Below are 20,386 nucleotides of genomic sequence, written 5' to 3'. Positions count from 1 at the left end.
AGACAACAGTGAACATCTTTGGGCAAAGTAATTATATCAAAGTAACCACTCTTCCCACCTAGTTAATGAAGCTACTTTATAGCAGCATGTTTTACTATTTTCTGCTATGGTTGCCTGGGGGCAACAGAGGTAGTTTCTCAATATACTTTGTTTGTTATCATGGAGAAGCAAGTTTGTTTTTTTTTTTTTTCCTCCTTCCTGGCTCATGTGAGCCCCCTCACCTCATCTAGGTAGGACTAAGTAAGGAGGAATATGACTCCAGTAAGTAGCACTGCTGGTGGCAAGGAAACCTGGGGACCCTTGCAGATGAACGTTTCCTCCGAAGATTTCAGGGGTCTCCCATCCTTTGATTTTTTTTTTAATTTTTAAGATTCAGCCAATTTATGTCTGCTACTTTTGTTCCTATGGCATGTCAACATGATGCTAGAAAACTAAAATTCAAGGAGATTTAAATTTGGGAGCCAAGGAGAAATATTCACTGGCTAACTGCTCTCTTTTCTATGAGGTCCAATGAAAACAGGTAGGCTAACATTCCCAGTATTTTAGATCAAAAGATCGTTGTTTGGACACGGCCAGCCACCTGATATTAAAACATTCTTCTCTGTTTGCCTTCAAAATTAAGAAGAGGGTAAAGATGTAAACTATTCAGAAAAGTACAGAGAATTATACAATCAATTTGTTGGAACTTTAGAGGCTAGTTAAATTTTTGCATCTTTTATGCTTAACCATGCATTCTAAGTTGCTTCTACATCTGATATCTAACACCTGAAAATTATAAGCTATTTTCATTAGGCATCTGCCATGACCCTGCCATCATCTCTACTTAAAAAATAAAAAAAACTTATCAATTGTCTAATTATAAAAGTAATCCATATTCAAAAATAGAAATTTGGAAAATATAGAAACATATGAATAAAAATGTAAAGTCACTGAAAATTTTGTTTCTGAAACATGACTATCATTAATGATTTGATAATATTTATTCCAGCCTTTATTCTATTTTCTATGAATATATATATATATATACACACACTTAAAAATGAAATACTGCCTCTCTTTGAATATATATATTTGTAAATATTTAAAAATTGGATCATACTATGGATATGAAGTTTTGTTTTTTTTTAAAGTTACCTTATATCATAAGCATTTTTATCTTTGCATTCTTTAAAGTCATTAAATATTGTTTGAAAACATGATCTATTATATACAAGTGCATGCATGGTCAGTCACTAAGTCATGTCCAACTCATTGTGACCCGATAGACTATAGCCTGCCACACTCCTGTGTCCATGGGATTGTCCAGGCGAGAATAGTAGAATGGGCTGTCATTTCCTTCCCCAGGAGATACTCCTGACTGAGGAATCAAACCCATATCTCCTGCACTGGCAGGCAGATTCCTTACCACTGAGCCACCTGGGAAGCCCATTCTATACAAATATCATAATTTAAATCTGGCTCAGCAGTAAAAAATCCATCTGCAATGCAGGAGACACAGGTTCGACCCCTGAGTCAGGAAGATCCCCTGGAGAAGGAAATGGTAGCCTGCTCCAGTTTTCTTGCCTGGAAAATCCCATGGACAGAGGAGACTAGTCTGTGGGGTCACAAGAGTTGTACATAACTTAGTGACTTAACCACCACCATAATTTAAATCTTAAACATTGTTCCTTTATAATAGATAATGCTTTGGTGAACATCACATTAGATAACTTTGACCTGTACAGAATCTGTCCTCAGGATTGATCTATAACGTTGGGATTGCTGGGTCAAAGGCATTTACACTGTCAGAGTCATCTGGAAAAATGATGAGCCGATACACCTACACAGTAGAATAGTAAATGTCTTTGTTAATTTGATAGACAAAACAGGCAAAAAAATAATACTTTTTATTTCTTGGTTACTAGAGAAGTTAGACTTTCTTTTCATTTTCGTTGACTTTTACGTCTTTCTGCTTTTAAAATCTTAAGACTTTTCCTTTCTTTTTTTATTTCTAGAGATATTTATATGGTAAAGATATTTATTATTGTCTGGAATATATATTTCATGCTTTTTTCATAGATTGTGTTTGCCATCTAATTTATTTATGGGATATTAGAACATATAGACATTTTAATATTTATGTTTTCAACCCCACAATATTTTTCTTTGTAACTTTTTTTCCAATTGTTCTTTGTTTAGACTATATTTCTCCAGCTCTAAAGCCAGAAAGATATGTCCTCTTATAGATTCTTAAATTTTTGAATTATCTTTTTGTTCTGGACTTAAAATTTTGATTCATTGAAAATTGTTTTAAGTTAGTATGTGAAGCAGAATTTAACTTTTTTATGGTTGATCAATTTTTCCTATAACATTTATTGAATATACTATTTTCTACTTGCCACAAATACTTCCATTCTGATATTCTAAACTATAATACATTCTCCTGTAATGTCTTCTCAAATTTCAAATAGGAAATATATTAGATTTCCCCTCCTCCTTTTTACAGCTCAGAGAAATTCCTAGAATTTTTTTCTCTTTGTGATTATACTCACCAAATATATATATTAGAAATAACAGTACCTAATATAATTTTCCATTTTGAGTCTATGAAATTTCTGGACTCTGATCCAATATCCTCTTCAGCCAGGGTGATTTTGTGAAGCCTTAAGCCTTATCTGTCTAAAAGGTATAAAAAGACCATATGCAAGATTTCTAGGATAAGATGATAAATGATATTTGCTAGTTTTTATTGAGTGTACACCAAAACAATCTATAAAATTATGAAGCTATAATAATTACCCCTTGCACAAAAACATGCTATTTGAAAATATGTTTGTTTATTCCTCAGTTTGCTTGCTAAAAAGCTCATTTTCGCTTGCTTTTCTGTAAGAATGATAACTTTTGCTATGTGATAATGTGCAATCAATGTGTTAACAAATGCATCTTATAAATAATAGTCAATTCAAATCTGTCAGACTAGAAAAATTACTGTGACATTTGGTATTTATATTTGTAGCATAGCCTGATGTTCATATTTGAAAGGCCAATGCCATAATTTGCATAGAAAACAAAGGTATTAATTCATTTTTATAGCGTATATATGGTATACTTTACTACCACTAGATGACAGCAAAACAATAAATTTTGCATTCAAATTTCATAACAGTTTCATCTTTTTTATCTTGTAAAACTAGGTGTTATTAGAGTACTATAATTGATAAATACATATAGTCTCATTTGCATACCATGTAATAAATTTTAAAACAAAACATTATGGAAATGTATTTTGGTAAAAAACACATAAGACATTTTTTCTTTTTTTTAATTTTACGTTATTTTACTTTACAATACTGTATTGGTTTTGCCATACATCAACATTAATCCGCCATGGGTGTACATGTATGAAAAAATTTGTTAGATCTTGTGTTCCATTTACTGTTTCATGACTCAATGTTGAAAAGTGCAAAAGTTAATTATGCCATTAAGTAAGTGCCTGAAATCAGTAACAATGTCTTGTAAAATATTTTTATCTGGGTTTCTTCAAGCATAATAATTACACTCTTTGAGGAAAAAGTTATTTTGAATTAAAAGTCACTTTATTGTAGTAAAAACTGAAAGCACATTGTTAATGTAAATGTCTAAATTGAAAATAAAATTTGAAAACAACATAAGTCTCAGGTGACATCAACTTCAACTTAAGCATTTGTCTACTTTTAAAATCTGCTATTTTAAATATCACATTAGACAGCCTACGCTATTTTAAATTGATGAACTGCTCATATTTTCCAAAGCATATGTTCATTAAGAAATATATAAATACACTGTAAAAGTAAAAAAGGAAGTTGAAATGTAAAATTGTTTGCTCACTATTAATTTAGTTCAAATTGAATTCATATTCTTTCAAGTTTGGGTGGCTAGCACTTGTCACCCTGGATGTGGAAAGAGCGAAAGATACACCTTCTATCCTAATTGAGGTCATGTCTGGCTGATATTCTGAACATGCCTAGGTCCCTGTTGGAGCAAGACCCCTCTATGTCATGCAATCATTGAAATTTCATCTGATACCCTGTGTGTAGAATGTTAGCTCTGCAAGGTGTTTAGGTACATGCCACTGTAGAAGAAACTGAACTATACCCTGTCTTTGACCAAAGAGGGTTACTAAATCCTGTGAAGGGAAGTTAAATGCCAGGTACCAATGATTTGGGAATACAATCCTTCACATGGGAGAACTGAGCACACTTTAAAAAATACAAACATTATGAGATTAGATGCACACTAACTCAATCAAAGCTATGGTTAAAAGGGTGGGTTCTTTTTCTGCTTTTCTAACCTTTTACCAATCTCTTCCTACTTTCCCTACTCCATGGCAACCACTTTTCTACTCTGACTCTGTAAGTTTGACTTAAAAAAATTTTTTTTTAGACTCCACATAACAAGTGATACTGTGCAATATTTGACTTTTAATTCTGGCTTATTTCACTTAGAAAAATGCCCTCAAGGTCCATTCATGTTGTTACAAATGGTAGAATTTCCTCATTTTTTATGACTGAATAGTATTCCTCTGTGTGTGTGTGTGCACACGCACATGCACGCACTTAGTTGCTCAGTTGTGTCCAACCTTTTGTGACCCCATGGACTGTAGCCCACCAGGCAGCTTTGTCCATAGGGATTCTCCAGGCAGGAATACTGGAGTGGGTTGCCATGACCTCGTCCAGGGGATCTTCCCAACCCAGGGATTGAACCCAAGTCTCACACACCGCAGGTAGATTATCATCTGAGACACCAGAGAAACCCGTGAATACTGGAGTGGGTAGCCTATCCCTTCCCCAAGGGAGCTTCCCAACCCAGGAATTGAACTGGAGTCTCCTGCATTGCAGGCAGATTCTTTACCAGCTGAGCTACCAGGGAAGCCCTCCATAGTGTGTGTGTGTGTGTGTGTGTGTGTGTGTGTGTGTGTGTATATACATACACTATAACTTTTAAATCTATTCATCCATCAGTGAACACTTAGGTTGTTTTGACTATTGTATCCAATGCTGCCATCTTCACAGGTGGCACTAATAGTAAATAACCCAACCTTGTCTGAAGAATCTCATGGACAGAGGAGCCTGGCAGGCTATGGTACATAGGGTCATAAAGAGTCGGATACAAGTGAAGTGACTTGGCACGCACACACACAGTGCTGCTATCTAAGTGGAGGTGCAGGTATCTCTCTGATATCCTGTTTTTGTTTCCTTCATATATATTCCCAGCAGTGGCCTAGCTGGATGATATGGTAGTTCTATTTTTTTAATAATATTTGAGGAACCCCCATAGTGCTTTCCATAGTGTCTATACTGACTAACAGTCCCACCAACAATATTGAAGGGTTGCCTTTTCTCCATATCCTCACCAATACTTACTTCTTTTTGATGTTAGCCATTCTAACAGGTGTGAAATGATTTTGTGATTTTGATTTGCATCTTCTTGATGATTAGTGGTGCTAAGCACGTTTTCATGTACCTCTTGGCCATTTGGATGTCTTCTTTGGAAAAATGTCTATTCAATTCCTCCATCTATCCTTTAAACTGGACTGTTATCTATTTATTTATTTGAAAAGTATGAGTTCTTGGGTCAGATTCTCCAGTGCTGGAAACTAAATTTTCTATTACTGGCTTTGTGACTTTGGAAAACTTACTTCATCTCCCCAGACTTCAACCATCTAACACACGAAGTAGAAATAAACTAACAGTACTTGCCTCAGTGCCTGTCAGAAAGACCAACACATGTAAATCTTGCAGGGCTTACAGAAAAATTCAGTAAAAACATTCAGCTAAAAGATTTCCACTCTTTCCAACTGAAATGCATGTACTTTATAGTAGTTTAGCTTCAGTTTTTCCTAACCCCCACCTCACTCTTATTCAAATTTAAAGTGATAGCAGGAGGGAAATCAACTAGCTTACTGGTTCCTAAGTAGAAAAGTTACATTCTTCTTCCTTATAAAATTTTTTTTTTCCTACATCTTAAAGTTTATCAGAGTGGTAAGAAAAGTAATCCTGGAATTTATTTCTATATTCAGTGTATGTCAAATGTCTGAGTGTTTTTCTTTTCTTTTTTTATGAAAAATATATAAGAGGAACAGAATCTAGCAGAGGGGTATGTAGTATGTAATGTGGCAGTCACAATTCTTTGAAAAATAAGGCACTGAAAAAAAATTAGAAACATATAAACGAGTTTAGACTCACAGACACTGGGCCTCAGTGATTTTGGTATTTTATTTTATCATCACTACTCAAAAAAGAGAAAGGTTAATTGTCTCAAGAATTCAGTCTCTGAATACACACACTCAACAACACAGAGCTTTGGCCTGATTAAAATATGTGTGCACCCATGATTGCTGTTACTTGCTGAAAGAACCTGTTCTCTTCCATGGAGTTTTACATAGTTAGCATAGCATTGCTCATTAGGAAGAGTGGAAGTAAGTGTCTTCAGATTAAATAACACTGCTAATTGAAAATTAGATATCCTTTTCATCATACGGGACTAGAAGGCAAAAGTAGGAAGTCAAGAGATACCTGGAGTAACAGGCAAGTTTGGCCTTGGAGTACAAAATGAAACAAGGCAAAGGCTAACAGAGCTTACCCAGAGAACACACTGGTCACACCAAATACCTTCTTCCAACAACACAAAAGATGACTCTACATATGGACATCACCAGATAGTCAATACCAAGATCAGATTGACTATATACTATGCAGCCGAAGATGGAGAAGCTCTATACAGTCAGCAAAAACAAGACCAGGAGCTGACTGTGGCTCAGATCATGAACTCCTTATTGCCAAATTCAGATGTAAATTGAAGAAAATAGGGAAAACCACTAGACCATTCAGGTATGACCTAAATCAAATCCCTTATGATTATACAGTGGAAATGACAAATATTTTCAAGGGATTAGATCTGATAGATAAAGCATCTGAAGAACTATGGATGGAGGAGGCAGTGATCAAAACCATCTCCAAGAAGAAAAATGCAAAAAGGTAAAATGGTTGTCTGAGGAGACCTTACAGTTAGCTGAGAAAAAAGAAGCAAAAGGCAAAGGAGAAACAGAAAGATATATCCATATGAATGCAGAGTTCCAAAGAATAGCAAGGAGAGATAAGAGAGTCTTCCTCAGTGATCAATGCAAAGAAATAGAGGAAAACAATACAATGGGAAAGACTAGAGACTCTTAAAGAAAATTAGGCATACCAAAGGAACATTTCATGCAGAGGTGGGCACAAGGAAGGACAGAAACCGTATGGACCTAAGAGAAGCAGAAGATATTAAAAAGAGGTGTCAAGAATACACAGAAGAACTATGCAAAAAAGATCTTAAAGACCCAGATAACCACAATGGTGTGATCACTCACCTAGAGCCAGACATCCTGGAATGTGAAGCTGAGTGGGCCCTAGAGAGCATCACGGCAAACAAAGCTAGTGGGGCTGATGGAATTCCAGTTGAGCTGCTACAAATCCTAAAAGATGATGCTGTGAAAGTGCTGCACTCAATATGCCAGCAAATTTGGAAAACTCAGCAGTGGCCACAGGACTGGAAAAGGTCAGTTTTCATTCCAATCCCAAAGAAGGGCTATACCAAAGAATGTTCATACTACCACACAATTGCACTCATCTCACACTCTAGCAAACTCCAAGCCGGGCTTCAACAGTACATGAACCGAGAACTTCCAGATGTCCAAGCTGGTGTTAGAAAAGGCAGAGGAACCAGAGATCACGTTGCTAACACCCAGTGGATCATGGAAATAGCAAGAGAATTTTGGAAAAATATCTACTTTTGCTTCATTGACTATGCTAAAGCCTTTGACTGTGGGAATCTCCGCAAACTGTGGAAAATTCTTCAAGAAATGGGAATACCAGGTCACCTGACCTGCCTCTTGAGAAATCTGCATGCAGGTCAAGAAGCAACAGTTTGAACCAGACATGGGAAAATGGACTGATTCCAAGTCGGAAAAGGAGTACGTCAAGGCTGTATATTGTCACCCAGCTTATTTAACTTAATGCACACTTAATTTCCTCTCCAATGCATGAAAGTGAAAAGTGAAAGTGAAGTCACTCAGTCGTGTCCGACTTCGCAACCCCATGGACTGCAGCCTATCAGGCTTCTCCATCCATGGGATTTTCCAGGCAAGAGTACTGGAGTAGGTTGCCATTGCCTTCTCTGTAATGCAGAGTACATCATGCTAAATGCTTGACAGAGTGAAGCACAAGCTGGAATCAAGATTGCCAGGAGAAATAACAATAACCTCATATATGCAGATGACACCGCCCTTAGGGCAGAAAGCAAAGAGGAACTAAAGAGCCTCTTGATGAAAGTGAAGGAGGAGAGTGAAAAAGCTGGCTTAAAACTGAACATTCAATAAACAAAGATTATGGCATCCGGTCCGATCACTTTATGGGAAATAGATGGGGAAACAACGGAAACACTGACAGACTTTATTTTCTTGTGCTCCAAAATCACTGCAGATGGTGACTGCAGCCATGAAATTAAAAGATTCTTGCTTCTTGGAAAAAAAGCTATGACCAAAGTAGATAACATATTAAAAAGCAGAGATAGTACTTTGCCAACAAAGATCCGTCTAGTCAAAGTGTGGTTTTTCCATAAGTCATGTGTGGATGTGAAAGTTGGACTATAAAGAATGCTGAGCACTCGAGAGTTGATAATTTTGAACTGTGGTGTTGAAGAAGACTCTTGAGAGTCCCTTGGACTGCAAGGAGATCCAATCAGTCCATCCTAAAGGAAATCAGTCCTGAATATTCATTGGAAAGACTGATGCTGAAGCTGAAGCTCCAATACTTTGGCCACCTGATGCGAAGAACTGACTCCTTTGAAAAGTCCCTGATGCTGGGAAAGATTGAAGGCGGGAGGAGAAGGGGATGACAGAAGATGAGATGGTTGGATGGCATCACAGAGTCAATGGACATGAGTTTGAGCAAGCTCCAGAAGTTGGTGTTGGACAGGGAAGCCTGGAATGCTGTAGTCCATGGGGTCGCAAATAGTCGGACACTAGTGAGCAACTGAACTGAATTGATCTGAAAATGATGCATGTTTCATAGAACAAGTTTCAAAAGTGTTAGCAGTTGGAAACGCAGGAAAAAGAAATAACAAAATGTGCAATAAGATGGGACTTTCGGTTTGTTGCTGCTGCTGCTGCTGCTGCTAAGTCACTTCAGTCACGTCCAACTCTGTGTGACCCCAGAGATGGCAGCCCACCAGGCTCCCCCATCCCTGGGATTCTCCAGGCAAGAACACTGGAGTGGGTTATTAGCTACCATTATATTTTATATCTTTACTGAAAATGTCCATTTCTTCACTTTTGGCTAGATTTTAACCATATATTTGCTGAAGAAGGCAGGAATTTTTTCCTTGACTATATCTCTAAAATATATCCTCTAGGACACTGTGTGGGAATATACTTTCTGTTTGTTTGTTTTAAGGTTGCTCTGTATTATATATATTACATAGAACTTTAGACTATGATGGTATAACAAACAGATTAAAGTGCTTTGTAAATTAATAAGTCAACTTTAATTAAAGAATATTACTCATGCTTATTTTTCTATATTTATGTTATCTCTTTTTCTTTTTTTGCAGAACTTGGAATTAATTTTGATCACATATGGCAAAAAACCTTGACAGTGTTAAACCCAATGAAGCCAGCAGATGGCAGCATTATGAATGAAACAGATCTCACTGGGCCCATCCTGTTCTGCGTGGCTCTAGGAGCCACCCTACTTTTGGTAATGAACAGCAGCCAGTTCATGATTTTTTTTTCTTTTTTAATTGAGGTAACATTGGTTTACAGCATAATCTGAGTTTCATGTTTATAATATCGTATTTCTACTTCTGTATACATGACAGCCAAGTATCAGATTTTAATGTATGTCCTTCTAAATGTTATTTGTGGAAGTTGTCTTTGTAAACACAGAAAGTAGTATATGACTTTATAAACTGAAAATTGTTTGTTTAATTCATGACTACATTTTTTTGGTAAGAGAGACATATCTACTTGAACCATAATGGCGAAAAGAAACTGTCATAACTTCTTATGACAAAAAAGTGTAAATTTAAATAGAATTGTGAAAATCAAATCACCAAGTCAGGTTTTCAACAAAGCAGGAAATCATATAAATGATTTTCTTATTGTTAAGCATTTTTCTGTTGTTTAGAAAAGACTATCAATCTGAAAAAGTTGAAGGAACATGAGGAATTTGGAAATAATAGGGCGGAAATTTTATTTCTTGCTTTCTGTGTGATTTCTGTTGTAACACTAGACAAATATCCCCTATTTACTCAATGTTTTCTTTTCTGGATTGTGTCTCCAGACTATTGCAGATATTCTGTGAGGTCTGAGATGAGTCTCCTTGTTCCTGGTTAGGCTACTATGATAAATAGACTTGCATTTATAAGCAGTGATTTGTTTTTTCGACCTGTATATTTCCCCCGTCATTTTAGTTTTCTGTTTTTTATGAAGGCGTTTCCCATCCTAACTTCACCATTTGTCTTGTGTTTGGGTCTCTTTCATTCTTTAAATTTGGGAGCAATGACATTCAGTTCTTCAGTTCAGTCGCTCAGTCTTGTCCGACTCTTTGCAACCCCATGGATCGCAGCATGCCAGGCCTCCCTGTCCATCACCAATTCCTGGAGTCCACCCAAACCCATGTCCACTGAGTTGGTGATGCCATCCAGCTGTCTCATCCTCTGTCATCCCCTTCTCCTCCTGCCCCCAATCCCTTCCAGCATCAGAGTCTTTTCCAATGAGTGAACTCTTCACATGAGGTGGCCAAAGTATTGGAGTTTCAGCTTTAGCATCAGTCCTTCCAATGAACACCCAGGACTGATCTCCTTTAGAATGGACTGGTTGGATCTCCTTGCAGTCCAAGGGACTCTCAAGAGTCTTCTCCAACACCACAGTTCAAAAGCATCAATTCTTCGGTGCTCAGCTTTCTTCATGGTCCAACTCTCACATCCATACATGACCACTGGAAAAACCATAGCCTTGACTAGCCGGACCTTTGTTGGCAAACTAATGTCTCTGCTTTAGAATATGCTATCTATGTTGGTCATAATTTCCTTCCACGGAGTAAGCGTCTTTCAATTTCATGGCTGCAGTTACCATCTGCAGTGATTTTGGAGCCCCAGAAAATAAAGTCTGACACTGTTTCCACTGTTTCCCCATCTACTTCCCATGAAGTGATGGGACCAGATGCCATGATCTGAGTTTTCTGAATGTTGAGCTTTAAGCCAACTGTCTCACTCTCCTCTTTCACTTTCATCAAGAGGCTTTTGAGTTCCTCTTCACTTTCTGCCATAAGGGTGATGTCATCTGCATATCTGAGGTGACTGATATTTCTCCTGGCAATCTTGATTTCAGTTTGTGCTTCTTCCAGCCCAGAGTTTCTCATGATGTATTCTGCATATAAGTTAAATAAGCAGGGTGACAATACAGCCTTGATGTACTCCTTTTCCTATCTGGAACCAGTCTGTTGTTCCATGTCCGGTTCTAACTGTTGCTTCTTGACCTGCATGCAGGTTTCTCAAGAAGCAGGTCAGGTGGTCTGGTATTCCCACTCTTGAAGAATTTTCCACAGTTTATTGTGATCCACATAGTCAAAGGCTTTGGCATAGTCAATAAAGCAGAAATAGATGTTGTTCTGGAACTCTCTTGCTTTTTCGATGATCCAGCGGATGTTGGTAATTTGATCTCTGGTTCCTCTGCCTTTTCTAAAACCGGCTTGAACATCTTGAAGTTTACGGGACACGTATTGCTGAAGCCTGGCTTGGAGAATTTTGAGCATTACTTTTCTAGCATGTGAGATGAGTGCAATTGTGTGGTAGTTTGAGCATTCTTTGGCATTGCCTTTCTTTGGGATTGGAATGAAAACTGACCTTTTCCAGTCCTGTGGCCACTGCTGAGTTTTCCAAATTTGCTGGCATATTGAGTGCAGCACTTTCTCAGCATCATCTTTCAGGATTGGAAATAGCTCAACTGGAATTCCATCACCTCCACTAGCTTTGTTCATAGTGATGCTTTCTAAGGCCCACTTGACTTCACATTCCAGGATGTCTGGCTTTAGGTGAGTAATCATACCATCATGATTATCTGGGTCACAAAGATCTTTTTGTATAGTTCTTCTGTGTATTCTTGCCACCTCTTCTTAATATCTTCTTCTTCTGTTAGGTCCATACCATTTCTGTCCTTGATTGAGCCCGTTTTTGCATGAAATGTTCCCTTGGTATCTCTAATTTTCTTGAAGAGATGTCTAGTCTTTCCCATTCTGTTGTTTTCCTCTATTTCTTTGTATTGATCGCTGAAGAAGGCTTTCTTATCTCTCCTTGCTATTCTTTGGAACTCTGCATTCAGATGCTTATATCTTTCCTTTTTTCCTCTGCTTTTCGCTTCTCTTTTCACAGCTATTTGTAAGGCCTCCCCAGACAGCCATTTTGCTTTTTTGCATTTCTTTTCCATGGGGCATTAGGAGTCACCAAAAAACAACATTTTTCCTCCCAAGTAAAGTTTAGAAGACATCCTAGCTCATACTTCAGAAAAATGTTTTCTCCCCCTCAAAATAGGGGAGAAAAAGAAGAAGTAGGAAAGGTCTATGATTTTACATTAAGGAGGTAATGACAGCACATTAAAAGCAGAGGATGAAAAAGATGGTCAAGCCAGTCTGACAGGTACAGTTTCACTAAGGCACAAAATGGTAAACTTGGCAAGAGAGATGATATAGAAAATTTAAGATGCTAGGAAAAGTCCTTTATTTAATTATTCAGTTCACGTCTGTTTTTTACAGCTATCCACTCCCCTAATGCAGCTATACTTCTCAAAAGGTAGCTATGAAATGTATTTGCAACTAAATTAATTTTCACTTTGCATTACTAAACACATATTACTAATCAAAATTCTGATAGAAATCTAGTTTGTACATTGTAACTTGGTCAATAAGTACATCATGTTTATCCAATACAAGAGTACTTAGTTATGGCGTCTTATTTCTTCCTTTGAACTACAGCAAATGCAAATACTCTGCAAGTAGAACGCTATATCAACTAGAGTTTTAATTTAGTTTCAAACGTTCCTTCTGTCTTTGCCACAGTAATTTGATAATATTAGATTAAGTTGCAAGTAAGACCATGTTAATTAATCAAAGAGTCAGAAACAATTAATTTAACATATTAACTCTTGTTTCTTTTTCAGGTAATTTGTAATATAACAGCTGTTCATTTTTTTTGTAGAAAATATTACTATTACCATCTCCTAAAGGAAAAAAATTAATCCCATTAAGATCTTTTTTGGGTACATAATGTTAGTTGGAATTATTTAAATATCCTCAGTTTTAAGTGTAAAACAATACAAAGAACTCAACTGAGAGTGAAAAATTTGTATCTGCCCCTAACTTTGCCTCTAGATAAGATCCTGAACCTTTTATTTCTTATTTCTAGGCCTTCATTTTTTTCACTTTGAAGACAAAAAAAAAAAAGCTTATGCAAGTGATTCTTAAGGTTCATTTCAAATCTGAAATTTTGGGAAATGTGTAAAAATTCATATTTTCTCAAAGATTTTAGGCAGCTATTTTCACTTCAACTTTACCATCACATGCAGTTACTCCAGAATTGATTCTGATACATGTAAAACAATAAGGACCAAAAAACTCAGCTGGATATTAATAAAGCCAGATTTAACTCAGAGTCCATTTGAGGCTATTAACCCTGTCCTGGATATCTGAAATTAAAATGTAAAAGATGACTTTATGAGCTGGTAGTGCACTATAATAAAGAAAACAAGACTCAATCCAGAAACAATATTCAAATCTGCTCATTATCTCCAGAGGTGTAATATTCATAGTCACATACTCATCATTTTTATGATTTATGTTGATATAAAGCACAATATCTTTTAGTGGACTTTCTTCATGTTGCAGGTAGCAAACCAGAAAGAACAGCTTCAAACACTCAACACAGATTTAATTTTACTTATTCTTCTTCTTAAAATTATTTTCAACCCTGAAACCATATACACAAGTATTTTAAAACTATGGCTCCATTTAATTTTTCTAGTAGAGCTATAAGTGTGATCTGGAAAAGGGATATGCATGGCCAATATAAAAGCATAAGCAAGAATAAGAAGTATTTCAAATAAAGATGTAGTAATGGTACAAGGATGATCTCAAACATTTGAAATGTAAAAAGAAACTGAACATTTATTTTCCACTTCAATTACAAACCCTTATTAGAATTTGAAACAAATTAAAAAATGAGAATGGCCCCTGCCAAATGGAATTAAGCCTCAAACTGGATAATCTAACAAGAGAAAGAGAGAGAGAAGTCAGTAACTGATATGAAAAAGGACAATTTTACTACCAAATAAATTTAATCCACTCTCTGTTTATCCCATTCACAAAACTGGTTAGGGTCACGGGCCAGCTATGTGTCCTTTGAGTGTAAGGAAGTTGTGTGTCACCATTACAACTATTTGTACCTCTGAATTATCCCATCCAGTTAAATGTCAAGTAAAATGTTACTCTAATACATGAAAGTTATTTGAAATTGTCACTATTTTCCAAGTGGAACAAACTCACCCAATAGTGCAGTACGCAACTGATGTGTTTCTTTTAGCATACCCATTAGCATTATCAGCATTACTTCACAAAATAGCCAGAAGGACTTATTATGGCTAATGCAGGAGAGAATGCTGCGGCATAGCCCAGGGACATTTTGTGAAAGGATTTAGTAGTGATCAACTTCCCTAACTGCAGAGGAAGAAAAATTCAAATTAGCTTGACAGTTTTGAACAATAAAATGGTCATGATATTCTCCGTTAATTGACTACAAAATAAATATCTCTTTATTCTGTAAAGATATAAGGACTTATTCTTATTCTGTAAGATATAAGGACTTCATGAATAACAGCTATGGAAAAGAAAAAATGACAGCTAAAAAAACTCTCTCTCTGTGAATCAGTTTTATTGATTTTGTATAATTTCCCTGAAAATCAGAGTCAGACTCTTCAGTCTAGAATCTAGAATTTCTAACCAGCTTAATGTATATATAAAAATGACATGCATTTTTTACTGGAGATTTGGCATCCTCAGATAGCAAACATTAAAATATCTTCTGTTGAATCAACAGTAGTTTGTGACTTTCCCTGGATGAGTTTAATGGAGCTGCTTCAGCAACAAGTCTCCAGTACTGTGTGGGTGATGGCTATCTGATGAATCCTCACATCAGTGGTCTATCCTGAATACGTCAGTCTGACTTCCTTTAACAATGCCTTTATGATTCACTATCGCTTGCTTTATGTAAATCAGTTTTTCATAAAGTCTGTTTAGTTAAGCTGGTAACAGGCATTATGAAAACATAGGATTCTCTGGTCACATAAGTTTGGGATATGCTAGCTTGCATGTGTGTGCATTCTCAGTTGTGTCTACCTCTTTGGGACACCACAGACTAAGGGAGCCAGGCTCCTCTGTCCATGGGATTTTTCCCAGCAAGAATACTGGAGTGGGTTGCCATTTCCTCTTTCAGGGAATCTCTCTGACCCAGAGATCAAACTCATGTGGCCTACATCTCCTGTGTTGGAATATGTATTTGTGGCTCAGCTGATAAAGAATCCACCTACAATGCAGGAGACCTGGGTTCTATTCTTGGGTTGGAAAGATTCCCTGGAGAAGGGAATGGCTACCCACTCCAGTATTCTGGCCTGGAGAATTCCATGGAAAGTATATCCATGGGGTCACAAAAAGTCAGAGATGACTGAGCGACTTTCACTTTCATTTTCTTTACTACTGCGCCACCTGGGTCCCCTTGTTTTGTCACTTGTTGGAGCTTCTGCAGGTATTAAGGGCCTAAATTGTAGAGCCAGACTGCCTGGGTTCAAGCCAAGCCTCACTGCTTAGCATTATTTTATTTTAGGCAAGTCCCATAATCTCTTTGCACCTCAGTTTCTTCCTGTGTATAATGGGTACAACAATGATACCTACTCATTATATTGTGTGGATTAAATAAATTAATTTATGTGCAATCTCGAGAACAGGACCTAAGATAGTAAATGCAACAGATGTTTGCTAATATTACTATTATGTCTTATAAATCTCCAAGACTAAATCAGAATTTTTTTATTCATTTATTCATTCATTTAATTGTTCAACAAATATGGGAAGAAAATATATCCTAACCTATGCCTAGTACCCCAACAGGCAATCTATAATAAAAATATCAGTCTGGGAATATAAGAATGCTTGTGCCATCCCATGTATAGAGGAGGGGATTGTTTTCATGACCTGAATCCGTATTACAATCAGTGTTTTCTTTAGAGCTCCCAATCTCCTGATGCTTATACTCCAAAGGCATGAACAACATTGAGCTGAATGATTCGAAAGTATTCTCTGCTTTGTTGACAATCTGATTTCTTCTTGATGTTCATTGTGTATCCAAACTGTTTTCTTCCCATTGTTTCAGGCAGGAAAAGTCCAGTTTGGTTATGTGTATGGCATGAGTGCCATTGGCTGCCTAGGTATTCATGCCTTACTGAACTTGATGAGCTCTTCAGGAGTGTCGTATGGCTGCGTGGCGAGTGTGCTGGGTTACTGCCTGCTCCCCATGGTCATGCTCTCCAGCTGCGCCATCTTCTTTTCACTGCAGTAAGTGTCTGTGTTACTAATTGACCCCACATGCAAACATCGCTGAAGCTTGCTGCATCAGTGCAACAGTTAACCTCTTTCTGATCATTTTAGTAGGAAGATTGGGGAAACTGGCTATTAAAAGCTACTTACAGTTTCGGGAAAGTAGGTCGGTTTTGGCTCAGGTGCTGTTCCTATTTCAATGATTTAAAAAATAAATTAAACCAAGTTATCTTTAAAGTTGGTACTTCGTTTGTAGTCACATTCTTCAATATGAACTATTGCCATGGGTAATATAACCAACTACAGAAAATTCACTTGTTTGAATTAGGAAGAGTAAGTGCCTGGTGAACCCTGACAAATTGCTTCAGCTCCCAGGCATTCTGCCTTCTAGGAGGGAAGCAACTGTTCTTTCTCAGCTGGGCTCCTTGTAGTGCAGAATTCCCAGGAACCCTGGTGAGGATATTGATGCTAGAGAACTTCATAGTATATACACTCAGTCAATATTTTTTTTTCTTTTTTACTTCCTGGGCAGTTAGTATTTATAATTCAAAAATACGCATAAGGATTCAGTGAATACACTTCTGTTGGGCACTTTCCTAGGGCACATACAGAGCACTACCACTTTGGGCTGGGGAGAGCAAGTAATTCCATAGTTCTTTGTCACCTCCCATGCTCCAAACACAATTAGAAATAAACATTTGCCACCAGTGCTCATTTTTCCATATAGACACAATTCACATTTTTTTCTTGGATGATCCAAGTTTTAGGTTATTAACACTATATTGGATAGGTTATTATATACAGACATTGTCAATGCCAGATAAACATTTTAAAAAGACTAACATTTTTGTTTAGATATAATCTCAGATACTTTCTTTATAACATTATTGAGAATTACATAGATAGAAGTGCTTTTCTGTTTTAATATGATTTCATTTTGAAAACAGCAGTCTTTTTTTTTAAAAAAAGATTATTGTAAGATACAACATTGACTTACAATGTTGTGTTAGTTTCAGTTGTACAGCAAAGTGAATCTGTTGTACATATATCCACTGTTTTTTGCATTCTTTTCCCATATGGGCTAGTACAGGGTATTAAATATATCTCAATAAATATACCTCTAGCTCACATTGTGGGCTTCCCTTCGCAGGGAAGGGGGAACGATTTCCCTCTACAGAGCAGAGTTCCCTGTACTATACAGTAGGTTCTCATTAGTTATCTACTTTATATGTAATAGTGTGTATATGTTATTCACAATTTTCTAATTTATATCTCCCGCTCTTTACCCCCTGGTAACCCTAAGTTTATTGGAAGTAACGGTCTTCAGAATAACATAGAGCAAACCCTTACTTTACCAGTGAGTACTCAACACTTAAAAAAGAGGAATACAATGGCAAATGGGAACCTTGAATGTGTAAGTACAATATGAAAAGTGAATGAATGTCACTCAGTCGTGTCCAATTCTTTGTGATTCCATGGACTGTAGCCTGCCAGGCTCCTCTGTCCATGGGATTCTCCAGACCAGAATACTGGAATGGTTAACCATTCCCTTCTCCAAGGTGTCTTGCCAACCCAGGGACAGAACCCAGGGCTCCTGCATTGCGGGCAGATTCTTTAGCGTCTGAGCCACCAGCAAAGCCCACAATGTGAGTTAGGTGGCTATTTACTGGGCCTTGTCCCTGACTTTTGCATATCATTTTCTTTAACTAGCTCTTCTATTTACTATGTTGTTTGATATGGATGTTTGACATGTTACTACAGAGTTCAGTTTTACAATTTCTATTTTGTCAGATGCTTTTGCCAAAGAATACTATAATGATCTGCCATTTGAAATTTTGTTTATGTTTTAGACATTATTTCTAGCAAAGGTGAGCTTTGGGGCATCTTAAATCACTCCAGATTATTAGAAGAACAAAATAAAAACTACAACTTGAATTTTGAGAATCATCACTAGTCTGATATTTTTCATTAGATTTTCATTCTGAAATGTATAGGATGATTTAAGAATCCATTAAGTTTTATTAATAAAGAACAAGTAATTTATCCCTAAAGACCATGAAACTGAAATTACCTTTTTGGGCATATCACTATAACATTCAAATGAATCATATATAATCTCACATTTTTGTTCACAAAAACTGGTAAATTGAATCCTCTAAATTTTATTTCTAACAGCATTAATTAAGCCAATAGACATAATATTTTTTAGAGTGCTTTAAAATATGTTTGGTTTATTTATAATCTAAGCCATTGCAAACTACACAATGTACGTTTTCACTTGTTTTGCTTTGGTTCAACTATTAAGAGTAGGTATTTCTGTCATTCTCACAAATAATAAGCACAATTCTCAATTTCAGATTGAACCAGATCAAGTGAGGCAGTGTAGTTTGATGGCAAACAGAACAATATGCTGGGAGTTAGCAGCTCTTGACTTAGTAGCCATCTTACTTACAATTTTTGCCAAGTCACTTCATTCTCCTTTCTTCCTAAAGAACCAATTGCCTCCACAGTTACTTTTTGAAGATACCAAATTGAACAAATCCATTTCAATATTATAAAAATCTATACCCACACCAACCAAAGGGATCTTCAGCAATGAGTTGGGAGGCCACACACATCTGTGCCTTCCTGCTCCATCTGTTCCCTCCCTGAGCTGTGTCAGGCTTTGCTGTCTCAGACAAAAACCCAGGACATGGCCCTGGAGCACTGTGGGGTGGGAATCCCACTGGAATTCAAGTCCAGTCACTTTTCTGCTCATACAGTGGGTAAAAATAGGAAGAAAGCAGAGAATAGAAATTTGTAGTTATAAAAGAAGTCTCTAAACATAGTTCATATAAAAGAATTTTAGTAATTGCAATTTTGACTTATGGAAGTGACTGCAGGTCAATCCTATTTCCAGTAACCTGAGTTTTTACCTACCTATGAAATATTTAGCTTCTAATGGTGAACTTGACTCAAAATTCTAACTGGCTGAGGCCTTTAGTTCCTATGACCCTTCACCCTCATTTTACAAATGGAGGAAATATACCAAGGACATTTTAGAGGCAGTGTGGTTCAATAACTTCTTTCTCTCCTGGTATAAGATAACCATCTCTTTGTTCTCTGCTGTAGGAGCACCTTTGGAACTGTGGCGGCACTGGTCATCATTGGCTGGTGTAGTCTCTCAGCCTCCAAAATCTTCATGTCAGCTTTGGCCATGGAAGGACAGCAGCTTCTCATTGCCTATCCTTGTGCCTTACTTTATGGACTCTTTGCCCTCTTAACAGTTTTCTGAAGAGTGTTCAAGATGGCATTACAGGATTCTATTTGTTTGCTGATGTTCAGGTTATCTTGGAAATGGTTTAGCATTCACATTTGGTCATATGATTTCTGTTATTGCTGTTAAGAGAATAATAAGCAGAAAGACAAAACAGCACTTAAGGATGGGACTCTAATAGGCTGTTTGGTTTGAATGATGATTTGCTTTTTGGTTGATGCATTAAAACAATTTAAAATACTTTAAAATAAAAGGATATATAGTTGTTGTACTGATGGACTCTATTTTTCTTAATGGATGCATTTCTGAGAAATTGTAAGTAAGTAAAATCATATGCTGACTGGGTAGAGGAAATCTACACCGAGCCTTTTGAGAAAACTTCATGACATTTCAAGCTGTGTACAACTGATTAAAGTCACACTGTGCAGGACCTTTGGAGAATTGCAGGGGAGGATTATTTAAAGTTTTATTCACCTGAGAAATGAATCTCCTGTCT

General features: G+C 36.8%; 1 protein-coding gene across 3 annotated transcripts in view; it reads left to right on the top strand.

The window, feature by feature from the left end:
• The window catches only part of YIPF7 (Yip1 domain family member 7), a 29,720-nt gene extending 9,559 nt beyond the window's left edge, over window positions 1-20,161 (top strand). The window contains exons 4-7 of one of the 3 annotated variants that reach the window (XR_008199597.1): window positions 9,608-9,752; window positions 16,471-16,652; window positions 17,938-18,048; window positions 19,746-19,872. Coding sequence is in view for 2 of the 3 variants with exons in the window: in XM_052641936.1 (XP_052497896.1) it covers window positions 9,605-9,752; window positions 16,471-16,652; window positions 19,746-19,908 (493 nt within the window). In the remaining variant the exon portion in view is untranslated. Of the gene's footprint in view, window positions 1-9,604; window positions 9,753-16,470; window positions 16,653-17,937; window positions 18,049-19,745 lie in introns of all 3 variants that reach the window. The other 2 variants (XM_052641936.1, XM_052641935.1) reach the window with 2 other exon arrangements.
• Window positions 20,162-20,386: the final 225 nt, after the last annotated feature.

The sequence above is a fragment of the Budorcas taxicolor genome, chromosome 6 (assembly GCF_023091745.1).
Source record: "Budorcas taxicolor isolate Tak-1 chromosome 6, Takin1.1, whole genome shotgun sequence".
In the NCBI taxonomy this organism is placed as follows: Eukaryota; Metazoa; Chordata; class Mammalia; order Artiodactyla; family Bovidae; genus Budorcas; species Budorcas taxicolor.
This window is presented reverse-complemented; position numbering and strand designations above follow the sequence as displayed.